The 24,984-nt window shown below is 41.0% G+C and overlaps 1 protein-coding gene across 9 annotated transcripts in view; it reads left to right on the top strand.

Moving 5' to 3' along the window:
- The window catches only part of AHI1 (Abelson helper integration site 1), a 194,186-nt gene that overhangs the window by 138,120 nt on the left and 31,082 nt on the right, over positions 1-24,984 (top strand). For 5 of the 9 annotated variants that reach the window (XM_029943881.1, XM_029943885.1, XM_029943884.1 and 2 more), the window contains 2 exons: positions 7,383-7,545; positions 10,803-10,900. In XM_029943881.1, the coding sequence (XP_029799741.1) occupies positions 7,383-7,545; positions 10,803-10,900 (261 nt within the window). Of the gene's footprint in view, positions 1-7,382; positions 7,546-10,802; positions 10,901-11,094; positions 11,401-24,984 lie in introns of those variants that run through there. The other 4 variants (XR_003910543.1, XR_003910544.1, XM_029943886.1 and 1 more) reach the window with 3 other exon arrangements.

Here is a 24,984-nt window from a genome sequence, read left to right as displayed (position 1 = left end):
ACTAACATTATATAGCAGGATAGGAACAGATAGTTTGTTTGGTACAGAGACAATAAACTTTGTGCGATTATTTACTTTTTTAATCTCTGTTTTCTTAATTTATATTATCCAGATAAGATCAGTTAAAAATAATAGGACCTTGGCTTCTTTCTTATAAATATCTGTAGGGAACTTATGGAAATAATCATAAGAGACCATATATATTCCTACCACATGATGCTTGAAATGGGCTGTATGTTTTTTTATTCCTCTCATTAAATAAAATACAGCCCACTGTCACTGTTAGTAGTCATTTGAATATTCAGTAATGTACTTCTGTGCAATTCAAAATTTTTTGTTAAATTGGGTTTTCTATTAACATTTTTTAATCTGCTTTTTTTTTCTATTTTAATAATAAAAACCAAATATTCTGTAATTGACATTGAGGAATGAGATTTCTTAAAGCTTATTTTACTTGTTAAATAATTACTGGGGGCAGCGGGCGGGCATAGCCAGGGCAAGAAAGGGGGCCCGCCCGGAGGGCGGCTGGCTGCGGCATCGCTCATGAGCTGGCACGCTGATGCTCAAGTGCGTGGCATTGGCAGCACATGCCTACTCGTGAGCTGTGCCGCCAACGCCTTCCTGGCAGAGCGGTGCCCACCATCTTCGGTGCAGTCAGCCTCAGGGCAGATGGCATGCAGTCCCTCCTGACACTCTGTGATCGAGCAGGACAGGAGGACAGTGATCAGACAAAAAACTGTGATCATCTGAGGCCTGCATCTTACCCAGTGAGTGATGTCTTTCTTACGTACTTCTCTGTGACCTTACTTTGAAATGTGACAGAGGAGTGGGCATCAGAGCCTAGCGAACACACACTACATGTGCCTCACTTAGTAGGACCTCAGACCAATCTTCAAGGTGACCCCAAAACTTTAGCAAAACTGAATAATATGAAAGAAAACCCAGTTTATATGTAGAACAAGGACAGAAACTAGCAAGAGACAGGGGCTACCACGTGGAAAGTTCAGCTTTATCCCAGAAGGGATTGAAGACAGTGTTTGATGAGGCTGTTGTAGCCATTTTCATTCCAAAGAAACACACTGTTTTAAAAAAAAAAAAAAGATCAAGATATATAAACTGCCATTTGATTACATGAGAAGTCTCTTCATTGGCCAAGGAAATGGTTTCTTTCTTTCAGAAAGCACTTGAAATGCTACAGCTATACCCGGCTTGAAGAAGGGGGCGGGGGAACCCTGTTGTCAATTCTACAAAATTAAGAATGTTTCCTAATGTCCAAGAAGCAGAAAACAGCATTTGAAACACAATCTATTATAAATACTTTATTTGGGCTGGAAGGAACAGTCTTTCAGGGGTTTCCTAGTTTAAAAAGCTACAGAGCCATCATGTTGTAACTACATAAATGGAACTGCCTGGTTTAGACGTACTCTTTTCTGCACAGTCCTTATGGAGTCTGTGAAAAGAAATATCTTCTCCCTTTGCTTCAATTAATTATTCTTGCATGTAAGTTGCTTTCTATACCAGTATACCCAGAGTGATAAATCCAAGTCCAGCCACATAGCCAGAGGTGACTTTAAGCATCTCCTTTATACATGAGGAGAAAATATATAAAATAAAAAATGACATTTTATCACTTGAGCACAAGTGTAACCTGAATATTTTTATATTAAAGCTTAACGTCCTTTCTTAAAGAATGCCAAATGTATAATAAAGTCATAAGTGAATTTATCTTGGGCACCAAAACTGTACACATTTTACTTAATGTGCTTTAAACTGTCATAAGGATTCCGGCCAAAAAAATAATAAGCCTAAGATGTTACTTTTTGTTTCACTTTATGTTAATTGGTCATAATCCTGCCAGTAATCATAAGGAGTACCTTTAATAATTCTTTGGCTTAGGAGCACCTGGGTGGCTCAGTTAAGCATCTGACTTCGGCTCAGGCCATGATCTCATGGTTTGTAAGTTTGAGCCCCACATTGGGCTCTACACTGACAGTGCAGAGTCTGTTTGGGATTCCCTCTCTTTCTCTCTCTACCCCTCCTCCACTCACTCTCTCACTCTCTCTCAAAATGAATAAGTTTTTTTTTAAATAAATAAGTCTTTGGCTGAGAACCGATATGCCTGTGCTTGGGGTAAAACTCCATAAGGAAAGAACCATCAGAAGTTATTAGGCAATGCAACAGAATGGGAACAATTCACATTCCTGACAGCTATAATGGCGAAACCTCCTCATGTGTGGGGCATCAAGGAAAATTAGCAGGAGGATCACACCGTGTTCATGGGGGCAAGGAGATATTGAACCCTAGACAAAAATCTTCCCTAATCTGTTCTAACAAAACTTAAAAATCAAACCTGGAAAGGGTGAAACTAAACTCAATGACTGCACACAAGTAAAAGACCCAATACTCTTTAAGGGAATACAAGAAAATCCAGCACTTACCAAAGTAAAATTCACAAGAGTTAGGGCTGTAGTAACAAATTACCACAAACACAGTGTGGCTTAAAACGACAAAAATTTATTCTTTTACTATTTCTAGAGGCCAGGAGTCTGAAATCAAGTTAAGCAAGGAGAAAGCACAGGGAATGTGGTAGGACTCGGGGCCATGTTGGCTGCAACCTGGCACAAAGAAGTTCCCAATGATTGTAGACCCAGCTGATGCGATCCCAAAGGAGAAAGTACTCAAGTTTATGAGTTTATTCAACATAACTAAGCTTGTTGAATGAATTGAGAACATTATGAATATTTATTTTTAGATTATATTATAATTGAAGTTGCAAAAAACATCTGCTCAACATTACTGGTTAATGTCCCCTCAGTATACTGATTTCAAGAACCATTGAGAATTCTTCAGACACAACAATGACAAAAATTCCCAGAAGATAATACAAAGAGGAATTCACCTCAGTGTCTTATAACAGCCTGGCAGGCTCTGCTTACCAACAAGTCGTCTCTGATGAGCACTGCTTTGAAGACTGAAAAAGGAATGTCAGGAAAAGGAAACAAATAAAAGCTGACCCTGGTACTTCCATCATGACTGCACCCAAGTAACTTGGCAAGTTGGAGAAGAAGGACCTCTGTTTCAAGTACGTGAATTACGGACAAAATTTGATCAAGTGGATTTTGTAAATAAATTTTTTAAAAATCTCATTTTCCAGACCTGTCATTACCAACATGGGCACATGAACGAATTTTTTAAACCTCTTTTGCGGAAATATTGTGTAACTGCTCTGTCAGCTCAAAGACATTGCTGAGGATGTTCTGTCGTTCCCACATGCTAGAGCTCTGTGCAAGCAGCGGTGCGTTATAGAAGATACTCATCATAACAATGGTCAAGACGATTTCCTCTGACAAGACCTACCAAAATAAAGAAAAAAGTAGACATGGTATGAATTTAAAAGAAAACTCATAATGGGATTGTGTCTCTCAACTTTTTTATGGAGCTTTACGTGGCCCTAAAACAGTGAGACAATAACAAAATGTAATTGGAGATGGGGGAGACAATTTATGCAGAATCCCCTGCAAATAGAAGCAAGCGGAGAAGTTTGTTGTGTATACTAAGATACTCAGAAGAGAGTAAGTGATCCTCAGATGAGAAGATGACATATCGGATAAAAACACACACCGGAATATAAACAGATTTATAGGTAATATAGCAAAATATAGGCCATAGGGCTTTAGTCATGTACCTTCCGTGTGATGAAGGAATGGTCATAACCCCACTGCCAGGATGTGGACTGTTGGCATATGAAGCACACAGATCCTCACTGTATAGCAATTTTTCTCTTAAATGTCAATGGTATGATGATAACATGCTCCAAAGACTGTTTCTTTGCCTTGGGAGATGTAGCCTCCCTAATGATGTTGGTGATGGAATTTGGCGACAAGGCCATTGTTTCTGCACCAGGAGATAAAATAATAGTGCTGAGCACCATCCTATAAGCTGGTAAGGCTCTACAATGGATAGACTTAAGATATTGTCCATTTCCAGCGCCATGACAGGTAGTGGTAAGTGATTTATCTGACACCATCAGGTTGTAGAACTGTGTTAATCTGCCAGGACTGCTGTAATAAAGCACCAATAAACTAAGGGCTTAAACAAGAATGTATTTGCTCACAGTTCTAGAAACTGGAAGTCCAAAATCGAGTAGCCAGCTGGGTTGGTTTCTCCTGAGACCTCCTTCCTTGGCTTGCAGACAGCTGCTTTCTCACTGTGTCCTCATATGTTCTTTTTCTCTGTGCACACGTGCTCCTGCTGTTTCTTCCTCTTTTTTATAAGGACACCAGTCCTGTTGGATTAGGGTCCCACCCATGTGACCTTATTTAACCTTCATCCATAAGGCTCTATCTCCAAATACAGTCACATAGTAGTTAGGGCTCCAACCTATGAATTGGGGGGGCATACAGTTCAGTCCATAATGGGTCAAAGAGTGTCTTTTATAAAGGCTGGAGGGCTGTGTAAAATTAATGTGCTCTAAAGGTACTTGTGTGGCTCAGTCGGTTGGGCATCTGACTCTTAATTTTGGCTCAGGTCATGATGTCATAGTCATGCAGTCGAACCCTACATTGGGCTCCTCACTGACAGCCAGAACCTGCTTGGAATTCTTTTTCTTCCTTCCTTCCTTCCTTCCTTCCTTCCTTCCTTTCTCTCTCTCTCTCTCTCTCTCTCTCTCTCTCTCTCTCTCTCTCTCAAAATAAGTAAATAAACATTAAAAATTAGTATGCATCCTTTGTTTGTGTAAGGAGGATAATCAGTGGATACTTTATCAGGAAAATTGAAATGTAGGATCTTAGAGGTCTTTTGGACCCCTGTACCTCGGAGGAGACTCTTATCAAAGACCCTAGTGGAGAATTCAGGAAAGGTTTTCTGGCTCCAGGTTGGTGGACTCCACATTGTCAGCAATCCACCCAAGGACACAAGCCTGATGTGGGACTTCGTAAATGATTCCCTTGCCTGAGCCGAATCGTTCCTGCCCTTCTTCCCAGCAGCCACCTCTGGCTCCTGATAAATAAGCATACGCCAACTTCATTCTTCCGTAAGGTTCATCCAGGTCGTGCTGTGTCACTGTACCAGATGCCTGCGGTTTTCCAGGCTGGGGTTCAGGTGTCGTGAAAGAGCGGGCCTCCAGGTGACCCAGGGCCACTGATTGTCTCTGCAGAGCCAGCCACTTACCTAGTGCTACCCAGAACTGTGTCTGATCTTCCCTGAGAGATTAGGAACTCAGTCCCTCCTGCCTTCTCTCTCTGCTGCTTCCTCATGTGTTTGATTCCAGACGAAGACATCCTATAAATGTATTTAGTTTTGAGGAGGAAAAGTAACTCCTCATAGTTTACTTTAGACAAGTTACTCAAGTTCTCTATACATAAAATTCCTCAATTATAAAACTGAAATGAGAATTCCTACCATCACAGAATTGTCCAAGAACGTATGTTAGCAGCTAGCATTGTTCCTAGAACGTGACACACACTTGGAGCATTTTTATTAGCTTTCTTCTTCTGGGGCCGTGCCAGGTAGGGGAATAAAGGAGGAAAGGTTTGGAGAAGAAAGAAGGAAGGGAAGAGTTAAAAGTTCCACTTTTATAGGATGCCTGAGTGGCTCAGTCAGTTAAGTGTCTGACTTTGGCTTAAGTTACAATCTCATGGTCTGTGAGTTTGAGCCCCATGTGGGGCTCTGTGCTGACAGCTCAGAACCTGGAGTCTGCTTTGGATTCTGTCTCCTCCCTCTCTCTCTGCCCCTCCCCTGCTCACACTCTGACTTCTCTCTCTCTCTCTCTCAAAAAGAAATAAACATTAAAAAAAATTTTAAGTTCCACTTTTACATAAATAATTTGGCATCAGTACACTAAACGTTATAAAAGTTTTGTAAACTTGAAACAATATCCTGTAAAACATACTGTATATTACAGACTGTGCTAAGCAGTGCAATAGAAATGGTGTTTGTACCATTTAATTAAATTATGTTTACTACTCTTATACTACATAGTGACAGCAGGTAATTCCACATTTATCCATTAAAATCTCCTGGTCAATGTGTTAAGAACTATTGTAAACTAAAAGGTACCACAAAGAAGTTTGTGAACTGTAATGGAATCTTCTGGTTAAAACCCTTCTCTCTTCCCATGGCCCCTATAACGAGTATGAGCTACTACAGCGCGTGTGATCTAACCCCTACTTACCCCTGCAGCCTCACTTTCCCCCACCCGGCTAGCTAGGCTCTTACCTCTAATTCAGGCTCCCACCATATTGAATATTTTGGGTTTCTCTTCCCTGGACTCACACAAGCTGTATATAGTCTGTACAAGATACACTTTCTGTCTCTTCACCTGGGTAATTCTTGATTATCCTTTATTCTCCTGCAGAGCCAGAATAAGGTAACCCTTCTAGAAAGGCTCCTATTTGTTATTGTACATTTAGCCCGTAGCCTAGTAGCAGGCACAGTAGGATTTCAGTAAACACCTGTTAAGTGAATGAATCAATTCGCAAACTAAATGCACAAAGAAGTGTAATGATAATTTTCCATTACATATATAGTAACCTGTCAATTTTCAGACCTCATTTAAGTGGGAAAAGAAGTTTATTCCTGAGTATACATACCTTGTTCTGCATTGTACAGTGCGTGACATATAAAATGGATGGAGATCTGCCTTTTTATAACTGCTGTAAGGGATTTGTTAAGTTTCTGTGCAAGCCATTCATTTTGATTGGGCTTTGTAAGAAGAAAAAAATCAAATTCAATGACTACTGTACAGTATAGGGAAGAGTATTCTTATAGAAAGACTTTTCTTCTTAAATCTGTATACAGTGAAGATAACTTTATTAAGAGTATTTGTAAAGTAGTCAAAAGATTTATATTGATTTAAAATACCAAAAAGCATGTGTTTGTGGGAAAATGTACCTTTAAAAGAGACCTTAACAGTGATCAAGTGACCACAGTGAAGTTATGTAATCAGGCTGTTTCATCGCCCTTCGCTTTTTGTAAAATTCTTGACATTCCGAGGAAATTTTTTTTTTCAGATACATCTGCTTAGCCCAGAGAATGGGATCCAAAGGGAGTCTAAAACAATTCTAAGAGAGTGAATGGTGTGTGAGCCTTCTTTTTATTTGCCTCACAAGTAATTCACTTAAAAAAAATTAACATCTGCTATTTTGAAGTTAATCTTAGTGTATTGAATGCTCTTAACCATTTCTCAATCCCGCAGTCTTTTATCTTGCTTCTCCTGCTGTGTTCCCACCACCCCCATCCCATTAGCAAACCTTGAGACAGCCTCAGACTTACCAAAGTACTGCTTTGGTTTCAGCTGCTCTTCTGCAAGAGGAAGTGAATGTTGGGGGTTTTCTCTGTGGTACAGTTGTGATAAAGCTGTGGTGGTCTTATCTCTCTCGTAGGTAGTGGCTCTTTATGACTACACAGCAAATCGATCAGATGAACTAAGCATCCATCGCGGAGACATTATCCGAGTGTTTTTCAAAGATAATGAGGACTGGTGGTATGGCAGCAAAGGAAAGGGACAGGAGGGTTATTTCCCGGCTAATCATGTGGCTAGTGAAAGTAAGTTTTATGCTTTCTTCCTGGGTTACTAATATGGTATAACTGATAGTCCAAGACTTTATCATCTGCTACCCTTTGCTCTCTCTGTAACTTTTGTGTATGTTTACCGAAGGGTATTACTGCTTTTCGTTCTCATGATGCAAAAAAACAAATAAAAAGGGGGCACTGATGCACTGGAAAGCTGCTACATTCTGAGATTGGAATATTTGCTTCACAAACTTAGCCCAGGGGACCTGCCTCTCCAGCTGCCAACATTCTTCAGCCCTGCGTGCCCGCCACCTGCTTCACACACTCACGTCCGCTCACCTCTTGCTGCAGTGACTCCTCAGTTGACAGACACCTGTGAGAGCCTTTAGTTCCCAAGTCCCAGTCCTTTTTTAACTCCGCCTACCTCATCCCTGACTGGTACCTGCTAGAACAGAACCACATCAGACTCTCATTCTCAGGTGAACTAAATCCCCATTTGTAAGAGGCAGAAGAAATGAGCTGGAGAAGAAATTCTCCCTAGGAGCTGTGAGAGCTGTAGATGTCCTGGCAGGCCTTGCAGAGGTGCAGATAGAACTAACACAGAGCCCGAAGGTACAGCCATGCGGAGACTGAAGGAAGGAGATTCTCCAGAAGAATGCTTCCCGCCAGCAGCTCCCTGGGTACTGTGGTGCGAAGGCACAGTCCTCGGGTGTCAGGAAAACTGACTTTTACTCCTTGCTCGACAGCTAATACTGACATGCCTCAGTTTCCTCCTATAAAATGAGGAAGGTGAGCTCTGTCACCTGTAAGCTTCCTTCCAGAAACACTAAAATTGTATAGTTCTGGTTCACAACGTAATACAGGCAAACATTATTGTTAAGCCCTTTGTTTCTGCAAAGAAGAAATTATTATAAATAACAGTTGACTTTCAGGCTAATCTGCAAGGCCCCATTTAACCTAAACTGACTAAACAAAAGTACTATTGATTCCTTATGTAAGTTCTGAATTTTGAGAGCAAAAGAGATGAAGGAAAAGGGGAAGAATAGTTTCTTCCATGAGTGCCTGGTGCAGGGCTAGGCGCAAATGAAATTAACTTTTCTCTTGCCCCCTCTCACTCCCCTGTCTGCACCTCGGTACTTCCCAGGGCCCCCCTTCCTCACTATCCCGGGCTCCCAGTCTCTGCAGCTCTTTCCCTCAGCTACCCTGCTGCTTTCAGCAAAGTCCTCTCCTCAGAAGTGCTAAGTGTCTCAAAAAGTACCCACCTCTCTCCCTCATAACAAAATTCTTAATTTCCTCCATACCACTGTTGTAATTCTTCTGTGAGCAGTGGATGATTGATAGCTCTTAAAACTGTTTTTAATGTTCAAAAGAGGGTACACAGTGGAGAAAACCTAAGAGAGTGTGGAAGAAAGAAGTTTTAGGACACAGGTTAATTCCCAGTCATTTTTCATAAGCTCAGTGCTTGTAACTTCCAGATCCGCTCAGCTGTCCCAGGTCCTCCTCCTTCCCAGTGACGGCTTTCCCTCTAGATCCACAGTGCCGGTTTGGCAGGACTGACTCCCATTTTCCAGTCAAGAGAGCTGCCTGCACGATGACAGTCACTCTGCAGTATGTCTGTGATTTTAACTAGATATTATAATCCATTGTTTCTTCTAGACACAAGTGGAAATATTTAAACTATTGTTTTCCACTTGATGTATTTATTTCCAGGCAGGATGGTATTCGATGTTTTAACTTTGGAATCTCATCAGTTTGCAGAAATAACCTCTTAAGCTTACGAATCTTGAGAGGCTATAGATACGTGATCCACAGTGGGTTAAAAGCCCATTACAATTGGTTTCTGTTCCATAATAACCGCAGTGAGACTTCGGAAGCACAGTCCAGTGGTGGTTTATGGCTGTATGCAGAAATTAATTCCTTGTTCCAAGGAGTGACCATCCTTTGACTGCTGTAATTCCTTCTTGTATCCCAGGGTAATTGGTATTTGCTTTTGGCCTCAGTCACTGCTCTTGACAAAGCCTTTTAAAGTCCAGAACACACAAAAATTCTCAGAAAACCCAAGAATATAATGATTGAATTCTCACTTCATCAGGGGTTATCTTCTTTTCCCTTTTATCCTACTTTATACCTGACTTTAACAAAAACTCACCTGCTCAGTTTTAACATTAGTGGGAAAAAAAAAACTGTCAGTGGCATATTCCACTCTAAAAATAGCAGGAGAAATTGTCCTTTATCTTGATCTGAAGCCCAATATGCAAAGCAAATGCTCTAGGGGAGTGTATATATGCGGACAGACTCTACCAACCATTCAGTTGAAAGCCACGTCCTCTAAGAGAACAACACAATAGAAATACCCCATTATTATAAAGAATTTACTCCTTTTGTATTTTAAGCCACTGGAAAGAAAAACATGAACAGCTTTACCTAATGACATCTCACATCCTTTCCAATGAACGAGAAAGAAACCTAATAATAAAATCAACCCATGCACAAAGCCAATTAATATTTCTTATAATTTTAGAATTTCAACCAGGTATATTTTACCAATTTCTCTCAATTCAGAGTTGCCCAGGATTGTCATTTAACTGAAACACGTTTTCTTTTTAGTCCTTTAAAATTCCCACATAACTTTTTAGAGCCGACACCGTGTGCAGATTAAATAGGTTATGTAAATTATAATCTTAGACTATCAGAATCTGAGATTCGACACTGTGAACAGATTTAATACTGTATAGCCCTAGCCCCATGCTCATTTATTTCAGACCATCTTCCCAGATTATTCTTTCTCCTTACCTCTGCCTGCAAAATCCTACCTACTCTTCAGAGTCTGACATACCTACTGCTTCTTGCGTTGAGGCTATGCCATCCACATCTGAATCTGTCTTTATTGTCTCTTTTTTGAACAATGACATATTCTGGTTTTTGTTACAGTTGTGAACATATCTGTCTCTGACCAGATCGTAGGCTCCTTGAGAGCAAAGACTGTCTTTTGTTCGTCTATCTCCTCCTCCAGTACCTAGCAGATAACCTTGCATATAGCAGGCTCCTGTTGAATGTGAATTACGATAAAATGAGGTCCTGCTGATTAAAACTTTCCAATCATAAATTATGCTCGTTTGAAAACTCCTGTGTGCAGCTGTAAATTGCCTATATATTAAGTGCCAGGCAGCTTATTGTTACACCAAGGAAGTGAATACCAATATCTTTAGTTCCAAATCTGCCCCCACTCACTGTTTTCCCCTGGGTGAGTGCTCCTCAGTTTGTGACATGAATTCCTTGTTCAATTCCAGCACTGTATCAAGAACTGCCTCCAGAGATAAAGGAGCGATCTTCCCCTTTACCCCCAAAGGAGAAAACCAAACTGGAAAAACCTTCAGCACTTCAAAAGGTAAATGTTTTCAAGAATATGGATTGCACCTGAGCTGTAATTTTTGCTCTCTAGATAAAATACTACTTTATTTTTCATGCTTATAGCCTTTATGGCTTTCATTATTATCTCTTTTAATGTTGGGACCTACATTATGAAATATATAAGGCAAATCTCATCATTATTATCATAGTGTCACTATACCCATTTTTCAGATAAGGAAACTGAGGAGGCTCAGAGGGACGAAAATAGACCTCAGGTCACAGCCCGGGCAGTGGGGCAAGGACCCCGAGTGGAAGCTGTGACTTTAAGCGTGGTGCAGTTTTCATGCTGATGTTGTGCAGGCCTGTCCCCCACCTTGCCTGAGGGTACACAGTCGGACTAGAGGTCTCGGAGCCCACAGAATAAACATGTTCTGTTTTCCTGGAGCATTTCTTTTACTTGCTAGGAATTCAATATGTTTTCAAGCTAAAAAAGAAAATGGATATATCAGCCCGAGAAATGTCGTTCTTTCAGCCTGTGCCATCAGATCCCCCAGGGGTATCAGGCCATTCTTTTGATGTTAGTAGTACTTCTGTAGAAAAGTTAAATAAGCAGTGTACTGTTATGCATATTACTTATTAAACTTAAAACTTTACGTCTTGACTCCTTAAACTGACATATATTTGTACAAATACCACCATGTCATGATAGAGTCATGATTCTTCCTGATAGAGTTTTTTGATAGTTGAATCTGTCCATGTGTCATTTAATCATTCAGCCTATATTTATTGAGCGTTTATTTCCATGCTGGGCATTCTGTCAGTCTTCGCGGAAACAGGAACTGTAAGGAAGCTGTGTGCGCTGTGCATTGGGAACACACAGGAAGAAACCCTCTGAAGGTGCCCTGGGAGTCCCGGAAGAGTTCTCAGCCAGGCTCATGCTTGCGCTGAGGCTTCTAGGATGAGAAAGTGTATGCTAGGTAGATGATCTTAGAAAAAACATTCTAGTAGAGGGAACAACCTGAGAAAGTTGTGATATGGTATGGTTATGTTTGAGGGGTCTAATGGAGAGAAAGATAGGAGAAATCCAAGAGCCAGTCCATGGAGAGCCTACTGTGCTCTGCTGAGATGCTTAGGTTGTAAATCCATCAGACAGAGGGGATCCTCTAGAGGAGGTAATCCAGGGAGGGACATGGACAGATTTGTCTGTTAAAAATACATTCCAGTGGCAACACAGTGTTGGATTAGAGGTGTCGAAGACCTGGGTCAGGGAAATTCGCTAGGAACCATTGAAATAAAATATAAAAGCCTGAACTAGTGGGGAAAAGAAGGGAGGGCATAAGGTATGACTGACAGGATTTTATGTTTGATTATGATTAGGGCAATTGGAATCTAGGATTGTGCTAAGGCCCTGGCTTATTATACAACTGAATCGAGGGTGGTACCATGGAAATAATGAAAGAGTAAGGAAGATTTGGGGGCCTGGAGACTGTCAGTGGTAAAAAGGAGACTGTGGTGAGTTCAGGTTTAGGGATCTGGATCTGTTAGTGGTGTGTGTAGTGCTCCTAGGCAGACATATTCCCTAGGGAGTCAGACGTGTAGGACTGGAATCAGGCGGAAGGTAGGGCTTCAGATCACAGGGGGAAGAGTTAGTGTATTCGTTGTATTCCAACTGAAGAGTTGAAGCTTGCAATGAAGGAGAAAGCCCAGGGGGAAAAAATGCTGTAGAGTTTTGAGAGAAAGGCCAGGGACAGAATCCCAAATGAAAACTGATGTTTAAGGGAGAATCTGAGGAAAAGGAGACACTAAAAAAATAATCGAAGCGGAAGGAAAGAACCAGAAAAAAAGAAGTGCCCTGGACACCAGGAGAGAAGAAAGTTTCAAGGAGGATAGAGTCAGTAACGTCAGAAACAGCCAGTCAGGCAGGCAGCCTGAGCACTTGGTAACCAGGAAGCCCTGCCCGTGCGCGGAAGTATCCATGATTGAGAACTCGTCTGACGAGGATTGAAGAGGAGAGTGGGCCTCAGCAAGGGAGCTCATGGAGGTCATTTTCAGGAATGGAATTAAAAAAAAAGGAAAAGGTCCCACGGTGTCTGGAGGGTGACACACTTCCACGAATGACTTTTTAAATACTGGAGTGATGTGTAAAACTGTATACTAAGGAGACAAAAACAATGGACAGGTTAGGTCACAAATAGATAAAGAAAGCACACATAGATCTTGGAGGAAGCAGGAGTTTTTTTATCAGAAAGACAGGTTGATAAGTAGTCTTGACTTAGAGCAGTGGTTCTCAACCTAGGGTGATTTGGCAGAGTCTGAAATAGTTTTCCAAATATATTCATGGAGGAAGAGACTGTTGTCATCTAATGGGTGGAGGTCATAGATATTGCTAAACATCCAGAATGTGCAGGACAGCTCCCCCACCACCGAAGGATTATCTGTCCCAAAGTGTCAGCAAGGCTGAACTCAGAGCAGTGCCCTTCTGAGACAGGTCAACGTCAGTGAGGATACAGATATGTTGATAGAGTGGAAGTCTAGAAATTAAGGTCATCATTATGTTCTCCAGAACAGAAGAGAGGGCCACTTCAAAAGTGAGGGTCACAGGAGTTAGGAATTAGAATACCTGAAAGGATAGTAGGCACGGAGCTCTGGGACATCTGGAGAGGTTCCTGAGTAGTGCTGAGAGCTGCTCTTAGTAAACTCTGAAAATGTAGGTGGCATAATTCTGGGTAGTTGGGTTTTTTCTTCAGTAGTGTCAGCACGCGGGCAACAGCAGTGGAGGAGGCATATTTGGTTTGATACGTGACTGGGGCAGTTGTGAATGTGATAAAGCACAAGAGAGTAGGAGACTTGATATTGTTGTTAAGAGAGTCACCAGAGTGACAGACACAACATGGGCGGGGATCTGCCATACTGAAAAGGATGCAGAATCAGAAGACTGGCCCACTTAGAAAGCAGGGTTCTCTGCAAGGTTGCAGTAGGCCGGGCATGGCCCACCTGGAGGCAGAGTGTCATGCGCTAAACACTCTGAGAGTGCCTGGCTGCCTCAGTCGGTGGAGCATGCCACTCTTGATCGTGGGTTTGTGAGTTTGAGACCCACATTGATTGTAGAGATTACTTAAAAATAAAATCTTCAAGGGGCACCGGGGTGGCTCAGTCAGTTAAGTGTCCAACTTCGGCTCAGGTCATGATCTCACAGTCTGTGAGTTCAAGCCCCACCCCAGGCTCTGTGCTGCCATCCTGGAGCCTGGAGCCTGCTGCAGAATCTGTGTCTCCCAGTCTCTCTGCTCCTCCCGTACTCACACTCTGTCTCCCTCTATCTCTTTCAAAAATAAATAAACATTAAAAAAATAGAATAATAAAAATAGAATCCTTTTTTTAAAAGTTGGAACTATGGCCTATAAACCCACATACTCTTTTGCTTATTTAATATTTCAGATGTCAGACAACTTAAAGTTATGATAAATTCACAGAGCATGTATAAGAGCTGAGGAAAATTGAAGGACACATTGTAAAAATTGAGTTGATCAAGGAACTAGGACCCAGAGTGGTGGATAGGTTGTTCTCTCAGATTTTAAAATTCTAGAACGGTTATAAGGGTTGGGATGAAGGGGACATTGGTGACCCAGGAGCTGAAGTCCTTGATTCTTATGTTAGAACAGCTGTCTCACCCTTGGCCTTACTTTGAAATCACCTAAGAAATTAAAACAAAAAATACTGATACCTGTCGCCATACCGACGATGTGATTTAATTGCTCTGTAGGGGGATCTCAGCAGGGTAGATTTCAGAAGCTTTCCAGATTATTTTGATATGCAGCCAAAACTGAGAAGTGTTGTGTTAGAGTGACCACAAGGTCTGAAAACAATAGCTACGAAGACAAATAGGGAGCAGTGTAGCCACGTGTCAGGGCATCCCAGGAGGAGTGTTTTGAAGGCATAAGCCTTTGGAACGCATGGCTGCCTCAGTTGGTAAAGCATGTAACTCTTGTCTTGTGAGTTCAAGCCCCACAATTGCATAGAAATTGCTTTACCAAAAAAAAAGTATAGTAGCCTAAAATTAGCAACAGAGAGCTAAGAGGGGGCCAGTGGTAACTCCAGGCCCCTGGGATTCATGGTTGGGTAACATAAGAACAAACAGCCTGTGCTGCAAAGAACTGAAAAAAAAGTTTTCTAAGTAAAGCGCCAGTTTCAAATGCTGCAGGGACATGTGGCGATGGTTGTCTGTGACAGTATGGGGACAACAGGGGATACAGTTCAGAGGGTTGGTAAGACATCTGAGCAAATGTTACATGTGTAATACTATGCATTGTTTGGAAATGAGCACCAGAGTTAAGAATTTAGGGAGATACTAATGTACATTTACAACCGAAAGACATTTAATGCAACAAAGGCATTTAAACACGGGCTCAAGGAGTCATTGTAACAGCTCATGATATTTGTAGTCTGTGTCAAGAACTGTGAGAGATGCTATGAAAGACATGACCTGTACTTCTAGTGACTTCCTGTGTCCCTGACTCCACGTCATGCTGACCTTTGAAATTGGGGTTACTCAACCCCCACGTCTGTGCGCAGTAGCCTTGAACTAAGTCTGCTCTTACCGGCTGCCTGAGAAGTTGGTATTGCTCCTTCCTCCTCCTGATGCACCTGTGTTCCTATGGATACAGACCTCTTACCTGCTTCTCAGAATCCCCAGTTCTCACTTCCTCTGTCCCTACTCCTCCACTTAGAAAAATCACTGCATCAAAAAGTATTGTGTGACTTTTCCTCTCCCTGACTGATCTCCATGCTTCATGTATACCTTTAAATTTTTTAAATTATTTTTATGGTTTTTATTTATTTTTGAGAGACAGACAGAGACAGCATGATCAGGGAAGGGTCAGAGAGAGAGGGAGATACAGAATCAGAAGCAGGCTCCAGGCTCTGAGCTAGCTGTCAGCACAGAGCCCGATACGGGGCTCAAACCCACAAACTATGAGATCATGACCTGAGCTGAAGCCAGATGCTTAACCGACTGAGCCACCCAGGTGCCCCCATGTATACCTTTATATTTATAACCCAGCGGAGTAATCCTTCAGATATCCATCTTGACCCTTGAGGTCAGCCTTAGGCTAATCCCACAGCTGCCGAAATTCTAGTTCTCATAGATCTCAAGGACCATGCAGACTTGCAAAGTAAAACATTTAAAAACGTAAAAATAGGTAGAGCAAGGAAGTTGCAGAGGATAAGACTCCATGTGAGCAGGAGAGTAGAAAAGTCCTCATGGGTGAGAGGGAACTCAGATGGCCGTTAGAGTTGAAGAAGCATAGGTTTCTTTGGTTGAAGAACGTGATTATATCTGCTCAGTCTGAATCCTTGTGTTAGAATAGAGTCCTACATGGTTTTCCTCCTAGGAATGTAACAGGTGTATAGTTAGATAATGTTTTACTTTCCCTGTGCGAGAAAGTATCAGGAATGGTGTATGCTTATGTAAAAAGAAGAAACAGTTACGTTGTCCAGGTAATCAAAATGCTTTGGGTACGCTCTGAGTCATGACAGCCAGCCCTTGAGAAATGTGTGACCAGGTTTCCTCAGCACCTGGCATTGTTGCCTCGCTTCAGTTGAGTCCCTTTATCAGAATATATATGGTTTGATTTTATCAAGATCCTGCCACAGATTCTATCAGACCTTTAATTTCATGTGCAAGTTTTATATTTATTATCATATAGAAGATATGTCTAAAAAGAAGAACATGAAAAGTAGCCTCTGATAAGTGCTTAGAATTGGAGTGGGGAAGGTCCTGAGTTCCGAGGATTACAGAATTGGTGACATAGAAGGAACCTCAGAGATCATCCACGGTGACCTTAGTCAGGTCCTTCATTGTACAGATAAGGAAGTCAAGATCCAGAAAGTTCTAAGAGTTTTGTTCAGAATGACTCCTAATTAGGAGCTGGGTCTCGATGCTCTCAGGCTAGTGCCCTTTCGTCCCCACCACCTAGGCAGCAGTACAGACAGCAGTTACCTGCACAGCTGGCCATGTTTCGTCACATTGGTTTTTACACTCCTATTTTATGTTTGCTTCATGGGACCCATCTTCATGTGGAAGTTTTTAGATTTGTATTCTCTGTACTTTTTAAGGAAAAAAGAAAACCTCCTCAATAGTCTTCTTCCTTCTCTAAGTTATCTCTATTCAAACTATGGAACAAGAGTTCAAATTGTACCTTCTAATAGCTTGGCAGCTGCTGGATCTGGAAGTCCTTCCAAGTGGAGCGCACCTGTTCTGTTGCTGGAGGCCCAGGTACCTTCCAGCCTTCCATCTGGCTCACTTCAGCGTCCGTGTGTGATGGCGGCGTTTGGCTCTCCCAGGGCGGGAGGCGGGCACCGGCCTTGAGGTGGGGACTCTCCGTGATCGGCCAGAGAGTCTCCACAGGAGAGTGAGAGGACAGTGTTTGCCTCGGGCTCATTCCAGAACATTTTTATCATGATGTGTGAATGTGCCACAATAGAAGGAAGAGTATTGGTACTTGCGGGGAAAGAAGAAGCTGAGAGGCCTGGAAAAAATAGTTCTGACAACCGTGATTTATTTGTGTCTGTATTTTAGACCTTATTTTTTCTTAGGCTTTGTATTTTTACTAGCCTAATCATTAACCTATGTCATCCATTTATTTGGAGAGAAAAGTTGTTAAAATTCCTGTTTTAAAATTTTTTAATAACTTAATTTGTTTTACTATAAAAGTAATATATGCTCATAGTTTTAAAAAGTTAACCAATAAAAAATAGTATAAATAGTATAAATGAAAAATGAAACCCCTCTGTCTGCCTAATATTCGTGTTCATGCCAACAATTTCTTCCATATCCTGTTAAAAATGTTGTCCACACAGGTGAGCATGCATATCTTTATTCATGTCTGTTCTTTTCAATGAAACTAGGATCATACTTAATCAAGGTACTGAAATGCCCAATTTTCTTTTTTTGAATTCCTAAAATGCCCCTTTTTTTAATTTCTGGAAATGCTTTTTTTCCCCCTAAAAATGAAACCCAAAGCAGAGAAGTATTTTCTACTTCTACATTTATGAATGTTTCAACATTGACACAACCAAGTAAGTTTTTGTACAAATGACAGGTGTATAGTAATAATTATTCATAGGAATGTTAAATTATTTCTGTCAGTGTACAGAAATTACTGTAATGTTTTTGTCTTTCTCTAAAAACTCATTAAAAGAATAATATTTATTAGTTTTTGCTATTTCAGGATAATACTAAAAATATCCATTATAGCTCAGCTCCTCCCAGGAGAAGCTCTTCAGTATTTTACTGAGCATCTAGAATCAGTGAGAATGAGCTGGGCTTATTCAAAAGTCCTGACCCCTAAACCAAAGTGCATACTCCAGTTTTATTGAGGAACAACTTTCTTCTTGTCTAGTCCAAAGCAAAACAGAAAATCCAAAAGCATCAGGTAACTCCATGGTAATACCCCTTCCAGCCAAGCATACAACACACACAAAATCTTGTATTGATAATTCTGTCAGCCCCTCAGAAAGATAGTAGGCAGGAAATTAGTTGCCTTCAGTGTGCATGTGTCTGTCTTCATCTACAGAATCTCTAATTTTCATTTTTCCTCTTCGTCCCAAACCCAGACAATTCATTAAGCCTGGATTAAGTATGCTATATGTCACTATTTTCAAAAATTTACTTCATACAGAAAAGGAAAATTTCCATTTACTGATCCTTGTACCAGGAGTGCATCTGAATTATTTTAAACCACAGAAATAATATAGTTTTGTTATGTTAAATCCAACATGTTTATAATAGACAGTGGTTATTTTTGGTATGTTGAAGCAGATTTTTTCAGATACCCAAAAGTTAGTTAGTATATGCGAAATCATTGAAAATACAATCATAATATGACTTCCTTCCTATTGCTAATATCAATTTATGTCTTTTTCTAACTTTATTAATTCTGTTTATCAAACAAAATACAGTTGATGTATCTCTAATTTGTTATATTAAATAGATAAAAATTAGTTTACGTTTCGATTTGTTTTAAAACTTCAGGAATGTTTAAAGGTTTCTTCCTTCATCTGAAGAGAATGAAATCAAAATCTTAAGTAAATTTAACACCAAAGTATTTATCTGTGCCCCCTGAAGAATCTCCGTGCAGACAATACTGTTGTGTATTTTTCTTTATAATTTGTTTTAATACCTTATAACTATTTTGAGAAAAATATTAATTTTAAAAACGATTAAAAACCATTTGAAAATTTTCTGTTAGCCTGCAGAGAGAACATGTCCCGCTAAGAAAGCAAGTGGACGCTGATGATGTGACAGCATAGTGAGTGTGAGTCACCTCACGCCCACAGACTCTGCTTTCAAAAGTAACGTTTGTAAGTGTTCTACACGGAGAAACTCTAAAAGCCTCCAAAATCTCTCTTACCCTGAAAAGAAACCATATGGCCTTGACCTTTAGGTCTGCTGACCAGTTTCTCTACTCATTCTCCTTTTTACACCTTCGCCTCAGACGCTGCGGCCTCCCTTGCCCTCAGCAGCTATGTTGCTCGCTCTTTGGGGGGGGTCTCCCTCCGTGGTTCCAGGACTCTCTCACCCCCAGCAGCTGACAGCCTGGCTTCTCAGCCGATCTAGCCTGGGGCCAGAACCTCCGATCCTTGCCAGCGGCCCAAAACAAAGGGGCCGTGAGAGAGTGCCCTGGCGGCCTCCACCCCAAAACTTAGTGTGGGGAATGTGTCATATCCTTGATGTCTTCTTAACTCCCATTACTTCAAATTCACACAAAATTACATAAGGGCAAAATTGTTTTCCAGTTTAGCAACCCACTGATGATTCACCTGATTTGAGTCCCTGAGACTGTCCTCTGTCACCTTTCAGTTTCTTACGCAGATCTTCCATTGAAAACTCAGTGTAGAGAATAATATAAATTCAATAAAGGTTTCATAATGGTTCCAGGAAACCATTGGTAAGAATTTGTAGGACGTTCCTTCATGACTCTGAGAAGCGAGATGTAGCATTCAATCTTTGAATGATGAGATACATAAAAAATAAAAAGTAAGTGATGCTGTTCTCAGTCAGGCCAACGTGTCACTTGTCCCACTACTCTTACTGTGACATTAAGCATTGTTTGATAGAATAATATGGTGTTTCCCTTTGCTCTTCATGATGATATTTTCAAAAGGTAACCTAAATATCAGTAACATCCCTCTAATAATCTTTACGGATCCAAAATATGTAAGTTGCTGGGGTGCCTGGGTGGCTCAGTCGGTTAAACATCGGACTCTTGATTTTGGCTCAGATCATGATCTCACAGTTTATGAGTTTGATCCCCATGTCAGGCTCTGTGCTGACAGTGTGGAGCCTGCTTCGGATTCTCTGTCTCTGTCTATCTGTCAGTCTGTCTGTCTCTCTCTCTCTCTGCCCCTCCCCCCTCACAAGCTCTCAAAATAAATAAATAAAATTTTATTTTAATAAAATTAATAAAATGTGTAAGATTTTGTTGGGAGAACTTCCAGGTTGTAAATTGTCCTTTAGATACTGGCAGAATTGATTATTATCAGTCACCCTGTCTTGTGACTCAACAACCAGCATGTCCTTTTTTCTCAAGTTCTCTGATACTGTAACTCGGCCCGTCTTCTTGTGTTTTGTCAAGTACTCCAGGGCTTCTCAGCCTTGGCACACTAGCATTTGGAGCCAGATAACTCTTTGTTTGAGAGAATGTGTGGTATATTGTAGGATGTTTAGTGGCATCCCTTGCCTCTATCCTTTAATCCACTAGATGCCAGAAACCTAATCTCTCCAGTTGTGACAATCAAAAATGTGTCCCAGACATTGCCAGACTTCCCCCAAGGGACAAAATCGTCCCCTCCAGTGGAGAACTACTGCCCTATTGTAATATATATATACCTACATACATACATGTATTATATAAAATATTGTTATTTACATATGTGGGTTTTTTTCCCTTAAATTACAAATCTCCTTATTTTAAGGTCCTGTTAGTGAAATTTTGCCTTCATTATTTCCGTTTCTGGCAAGGTATATGCCTATATGCTATATGGAGTTATAGACTACTCATAGACAGTAACTTCACATAAAGATGTATCCAGCTATGGTGACACTCAACACGAGTATATATATAATGTCTCACTTAAACTTTGATAGCCTTTGACTACCATTTATTTCCTTTGCCTTAGAAATTAACTGTATGCTAATATTGTTATTACACAGCAGTCCCAATAATAATGGTCTCTAATTTTAACACAGTTCTCCTTTAGTTGACATACAAAGGAAAGAAATGTTTTTTTTATTTAAAAGTCTCTTTTATCCACACAAAACCTCCATTCAGTACCCTGAAACAGATTTGCTTTTATCACTCTTTCACAGACCTTTTTTGTGCTTTATGAGTCTTGTCTTTTTTTTTAACCCCTATTTGTTTCCCCATCACCATGGGGATGCTGCAGTAGTGACCTCTGTTACACACCTCTGTGTTTTACACAAAGGACATAGAATGTTTGGTAGGCCTCCCAAGTGTTGACATCTTTTTTGTAAGAAAGTGTTCTCTGCCCAAGTGGTGCCGTCTTGCAGTGACTGACTAGAAAGCAGTGTCATTCCCAAGATTACTGTAGAAAATGTGCCTAGACCAAGATGATGAGGCTGTATATTGTCCTGTCCTTAAACTCACTGGCAGTTGAGCATGAGCGTTAATTACATTTCAAATTGAATTTCCCCATATGAACAATCTTGTAGAATGGGTCACATTTTTGTTATGTTTTTAAAGTTTTTATTTGAGAGCGTGCACATGTGCATGCATGCGCACACGAGTTGGGGAGGGACAGAGAGAGAGTCCCAAACAGGCTTCATGCTGTCAGTGGGGAGCCCAATACTGGGCTTAGTCTCACAAACCAAGAGGTGGTGACCTGAGCCGAGACCAAGACCCAGACGCTTAACCACTTGAGCTACTCAGGTTCCCCTGGGTCACATTATGTATCACAACTTTTGTAATTACCACAAATGCCATGTAATAAATTTTACATTACAAATGTTGTTAAAAGTATGATTTGTGCTCAGGTGTAATGGCTATAAACCTCCTAAAAAGATGTAAAGAGCAAAGTTAAAAGCAACATCACTGAACAATTTTGCTCAAACGAATATGGATATGTATGCATATATGCACATAGTGAAATGATGAGGAATAAGAAATCACTCATTTAGACGGGACTGCAGACAGACTGCCCAGAACCTGCACTTGGCCAGAGAAACCTTTTTCCCCCATAATCTCATGGCATTTTGTTTGTCTCTTATGACATTTATCACCTGCAACCTCAGCGCCCAATTATTTGCCCTCACTAAATTATGAGACCCAGCCTTGGTGTGTCTGTTTAATATTGTTTATCAGGAGGGAAATCGAAATCCTTGATGGGTAGGGTTGGTAAGAATCAAGATTCAAACTAGAAGAAGGGAAGAAAGCAAGAAAGGGAGGAGATTACCATGATCCACACTGACTGGTCACTAAGCTATACTCATGAAGTAAGCTTCAGACACCCAAGTCAAAACTTAGTCCTGAGCTCCCCTACCCCAACAGATTGCCAATTTGATATATGCCAGATATAGTTCTCAAAGTTCTAGGCCTCAGAATCACTGGGGGCACTTGTATAAAAATCCCTGTGCCAGATCCTACACTAAGCATGCTAATTTATGGTAGATACTCCTTTACATTTCTTAAAGCCTCCCTGGGAGACACACGAGTTATGGAATTTTGCTAGCGAATGTTCTTCCAGCTTTATTGGAAGAATAACATAATACTTCAGATCCCTTGGTCTCTGGATATATAAACTTCAAGTTGACCTGACGCATTACAGCAGCCTGTAAAGCATTACACATAGCTGTGTGAAACCAATGGGAATCAACTTTTCAATAGTGCTGTTCCCTCCGAAGTCCCTGACCTTAGAGCTTTACATAGAGAATATTCACAATAAATGATTATGATTTGTGTGAGACAGAGCTCCCCAAAACTTCATAGATATGTCAGGACTGAGAGAAGGTAGCAACAGAGAACAGCAAAATAGCAATTTCGTGGATACACAGAAGCCATACTGAAAAACATAGAGTGGATTCTCCTTGTTCGTAGTAGTTACGTTCTCTGATTTCACCACCAACACTGAATTGGTGAATACTGAACCAGTGTTCCTAGGGAAAATACCTGATTAGGTTCCTGTGAACCACTGGTCACAACATTTTCATCAGCCAACCAACATATAACCTAGTTTATATATGTTTCTGTGTAAAAACACCTTATTTAATATATATATTAGTGATTCATTAAAATTGAACTCCTATCCAACAGTGCTATAGCTTGTGCCTGAGCAAAGTTCATCTGACACATGTATTTCATCTAAGGCACATCAGCCTTCTTGCATTTAGTCACACTGGACAACACTTCAACATGCTGCTTAGGGATCATTTTAAATAGCAGAACCGCCAGCAAAACACAAAAATGTGGAAAACATAGACCACAAAAAGGATACTTGCTTACAGTATGAGAACTGAAATAGAACATTTGAAACATGCCAAAGCGTTAGAAGTTTCTAGTGTTCCAACCTCAGCTGAGATTGTGTGCATCAAGCAGCTTAAATTTTTCACCACCCTGAACGTGTGCACATATTCATGAATATAAAAGCCCCACAGGTATTGATCTGGGATTACAAGTGAACTGTAGTGAGGATGTGAATTCACAGATAGGCAGTCCACAAATAATGAAGATCAGTTGTATTTTGAAATTTTCTTAAAAGTACTTACTTTTTTCATTAAACCTATTAAGTCTTTATAATAAAGATGAAGAAGGAGGTCAGACAAAGATACTTCTAGCGTGGCTCATGTATCTGAATTTTTCTTCTATTTCTTTCTTCCTCTCTGGATGAAAATACAAAGGCCAAACATTCCTTGAAGGCAAGGACTGTGTTGTTCAGAACTGAATCCCAGGCATCCAGTGCAAAGCCAGGTATCTAGTGAATGTTAACTGAGTGATAGAAGGATCAGACAGACAATAGGAGCAGTTTTGCTGAGGTATTTATGCATCTTCCAGGTCGAACCACAGTGATGGTGATCACACGGCCGATGTTCCGTGGTGGAGAGAGGGCTGGGTGCGATGGACTTCACAAAACTGTTAGGTCTCCAGGAGTCTCCCCACTTTCCTTCCCTAATCTCCTATCTCTAGCAAATAGTTCAGCCCCGGAAGAGGAGGGGAATGACCCTAATGATTCTTTAGCTTGCAGGAATGCTTTATAAAAGAGAGAGTGAGTGGTATTCTGATGTTTCCTGCCTCCCTGGATATCTGTAATCATTTTTCATTCTCTCCAAATCGGATTGCTTAGACCACCAGGGAATAAGGGCCTGGAAGCCACAATTGTGTAGCAGTTTGATAATCTGATACATGTATAGTGTTTGGAGTGTGTGACTTACCGGTGGCCAGGCCCCAGGGGTAAACTAGCTCCCCATCTTACATTGACGAGGAAAGTCTTGTCTTAGTTGTCTCTGTGTCATGGTTGCGACTCCCAGCCTCAGTCAGGCCCATGGTCTCGATCATCTTTTCCATTCTTCCTGGCTGACTCCCTGCCGCGTTCTGTACACGCTCAGTCACAGTAATGTTCACATTCCTTAAGCCCCATCCTCTCGCTCCAAGCTGGTTTTGAGAGAAGTCCTCCAACATGAATTTTCTCTGCTTCTCATCTCTACATTCTCTGTATTTCTGTAATTTCACCTTCTCTCTCCAGCTGCTTTCAGATAAAGAAGGAAGCCCCCTTCTTCCTACAGCGGACGCCTCCACCGGAGGTTTTGGTCATTTCCCTCCCACGTTCTTCTGGCTCCCACCGCAGCCGTAATCCCTGTCCTCGCTCCTCCGCTCCTTTGGCATCTTCATTATTTACTCCTTTAACACATACTTATTGAATGCCTGCTGTTTCTCTAGGCACTGTGGTGATGTTCACTGGATGGTATAATGGCAAATTAGACAGAACTCGCCCCTCCAACTTTCATAGAAGTTATAGTTTAGGGGCGCCTGGGTGGTTCAGTTGGTTAAGCGTCTGACTTCAGCTCAGGTCATGATCTCATGGTTCGTGGGTTCAAGCCCCACGTCGGGCTCT

Source organism: Suricata suricatta, chromosome 7 (genome assembly GCF_006229205.1).
Source record: "Suricata suricatta isolate VVHF042 chromosome 7, meerkat_22Aug2017_6uvM2_HiC, whole genome shotgun sequence".
NCBI classification, from domain to species: Eukaryota; Metazoa; Chordata; class Mammalia; order Carnivora; family Herpestidae; genus Suricata; species Suricata suricatta.
This window is presented reverse-complemented; position numbering and strand designations above follow the sequence as displayed.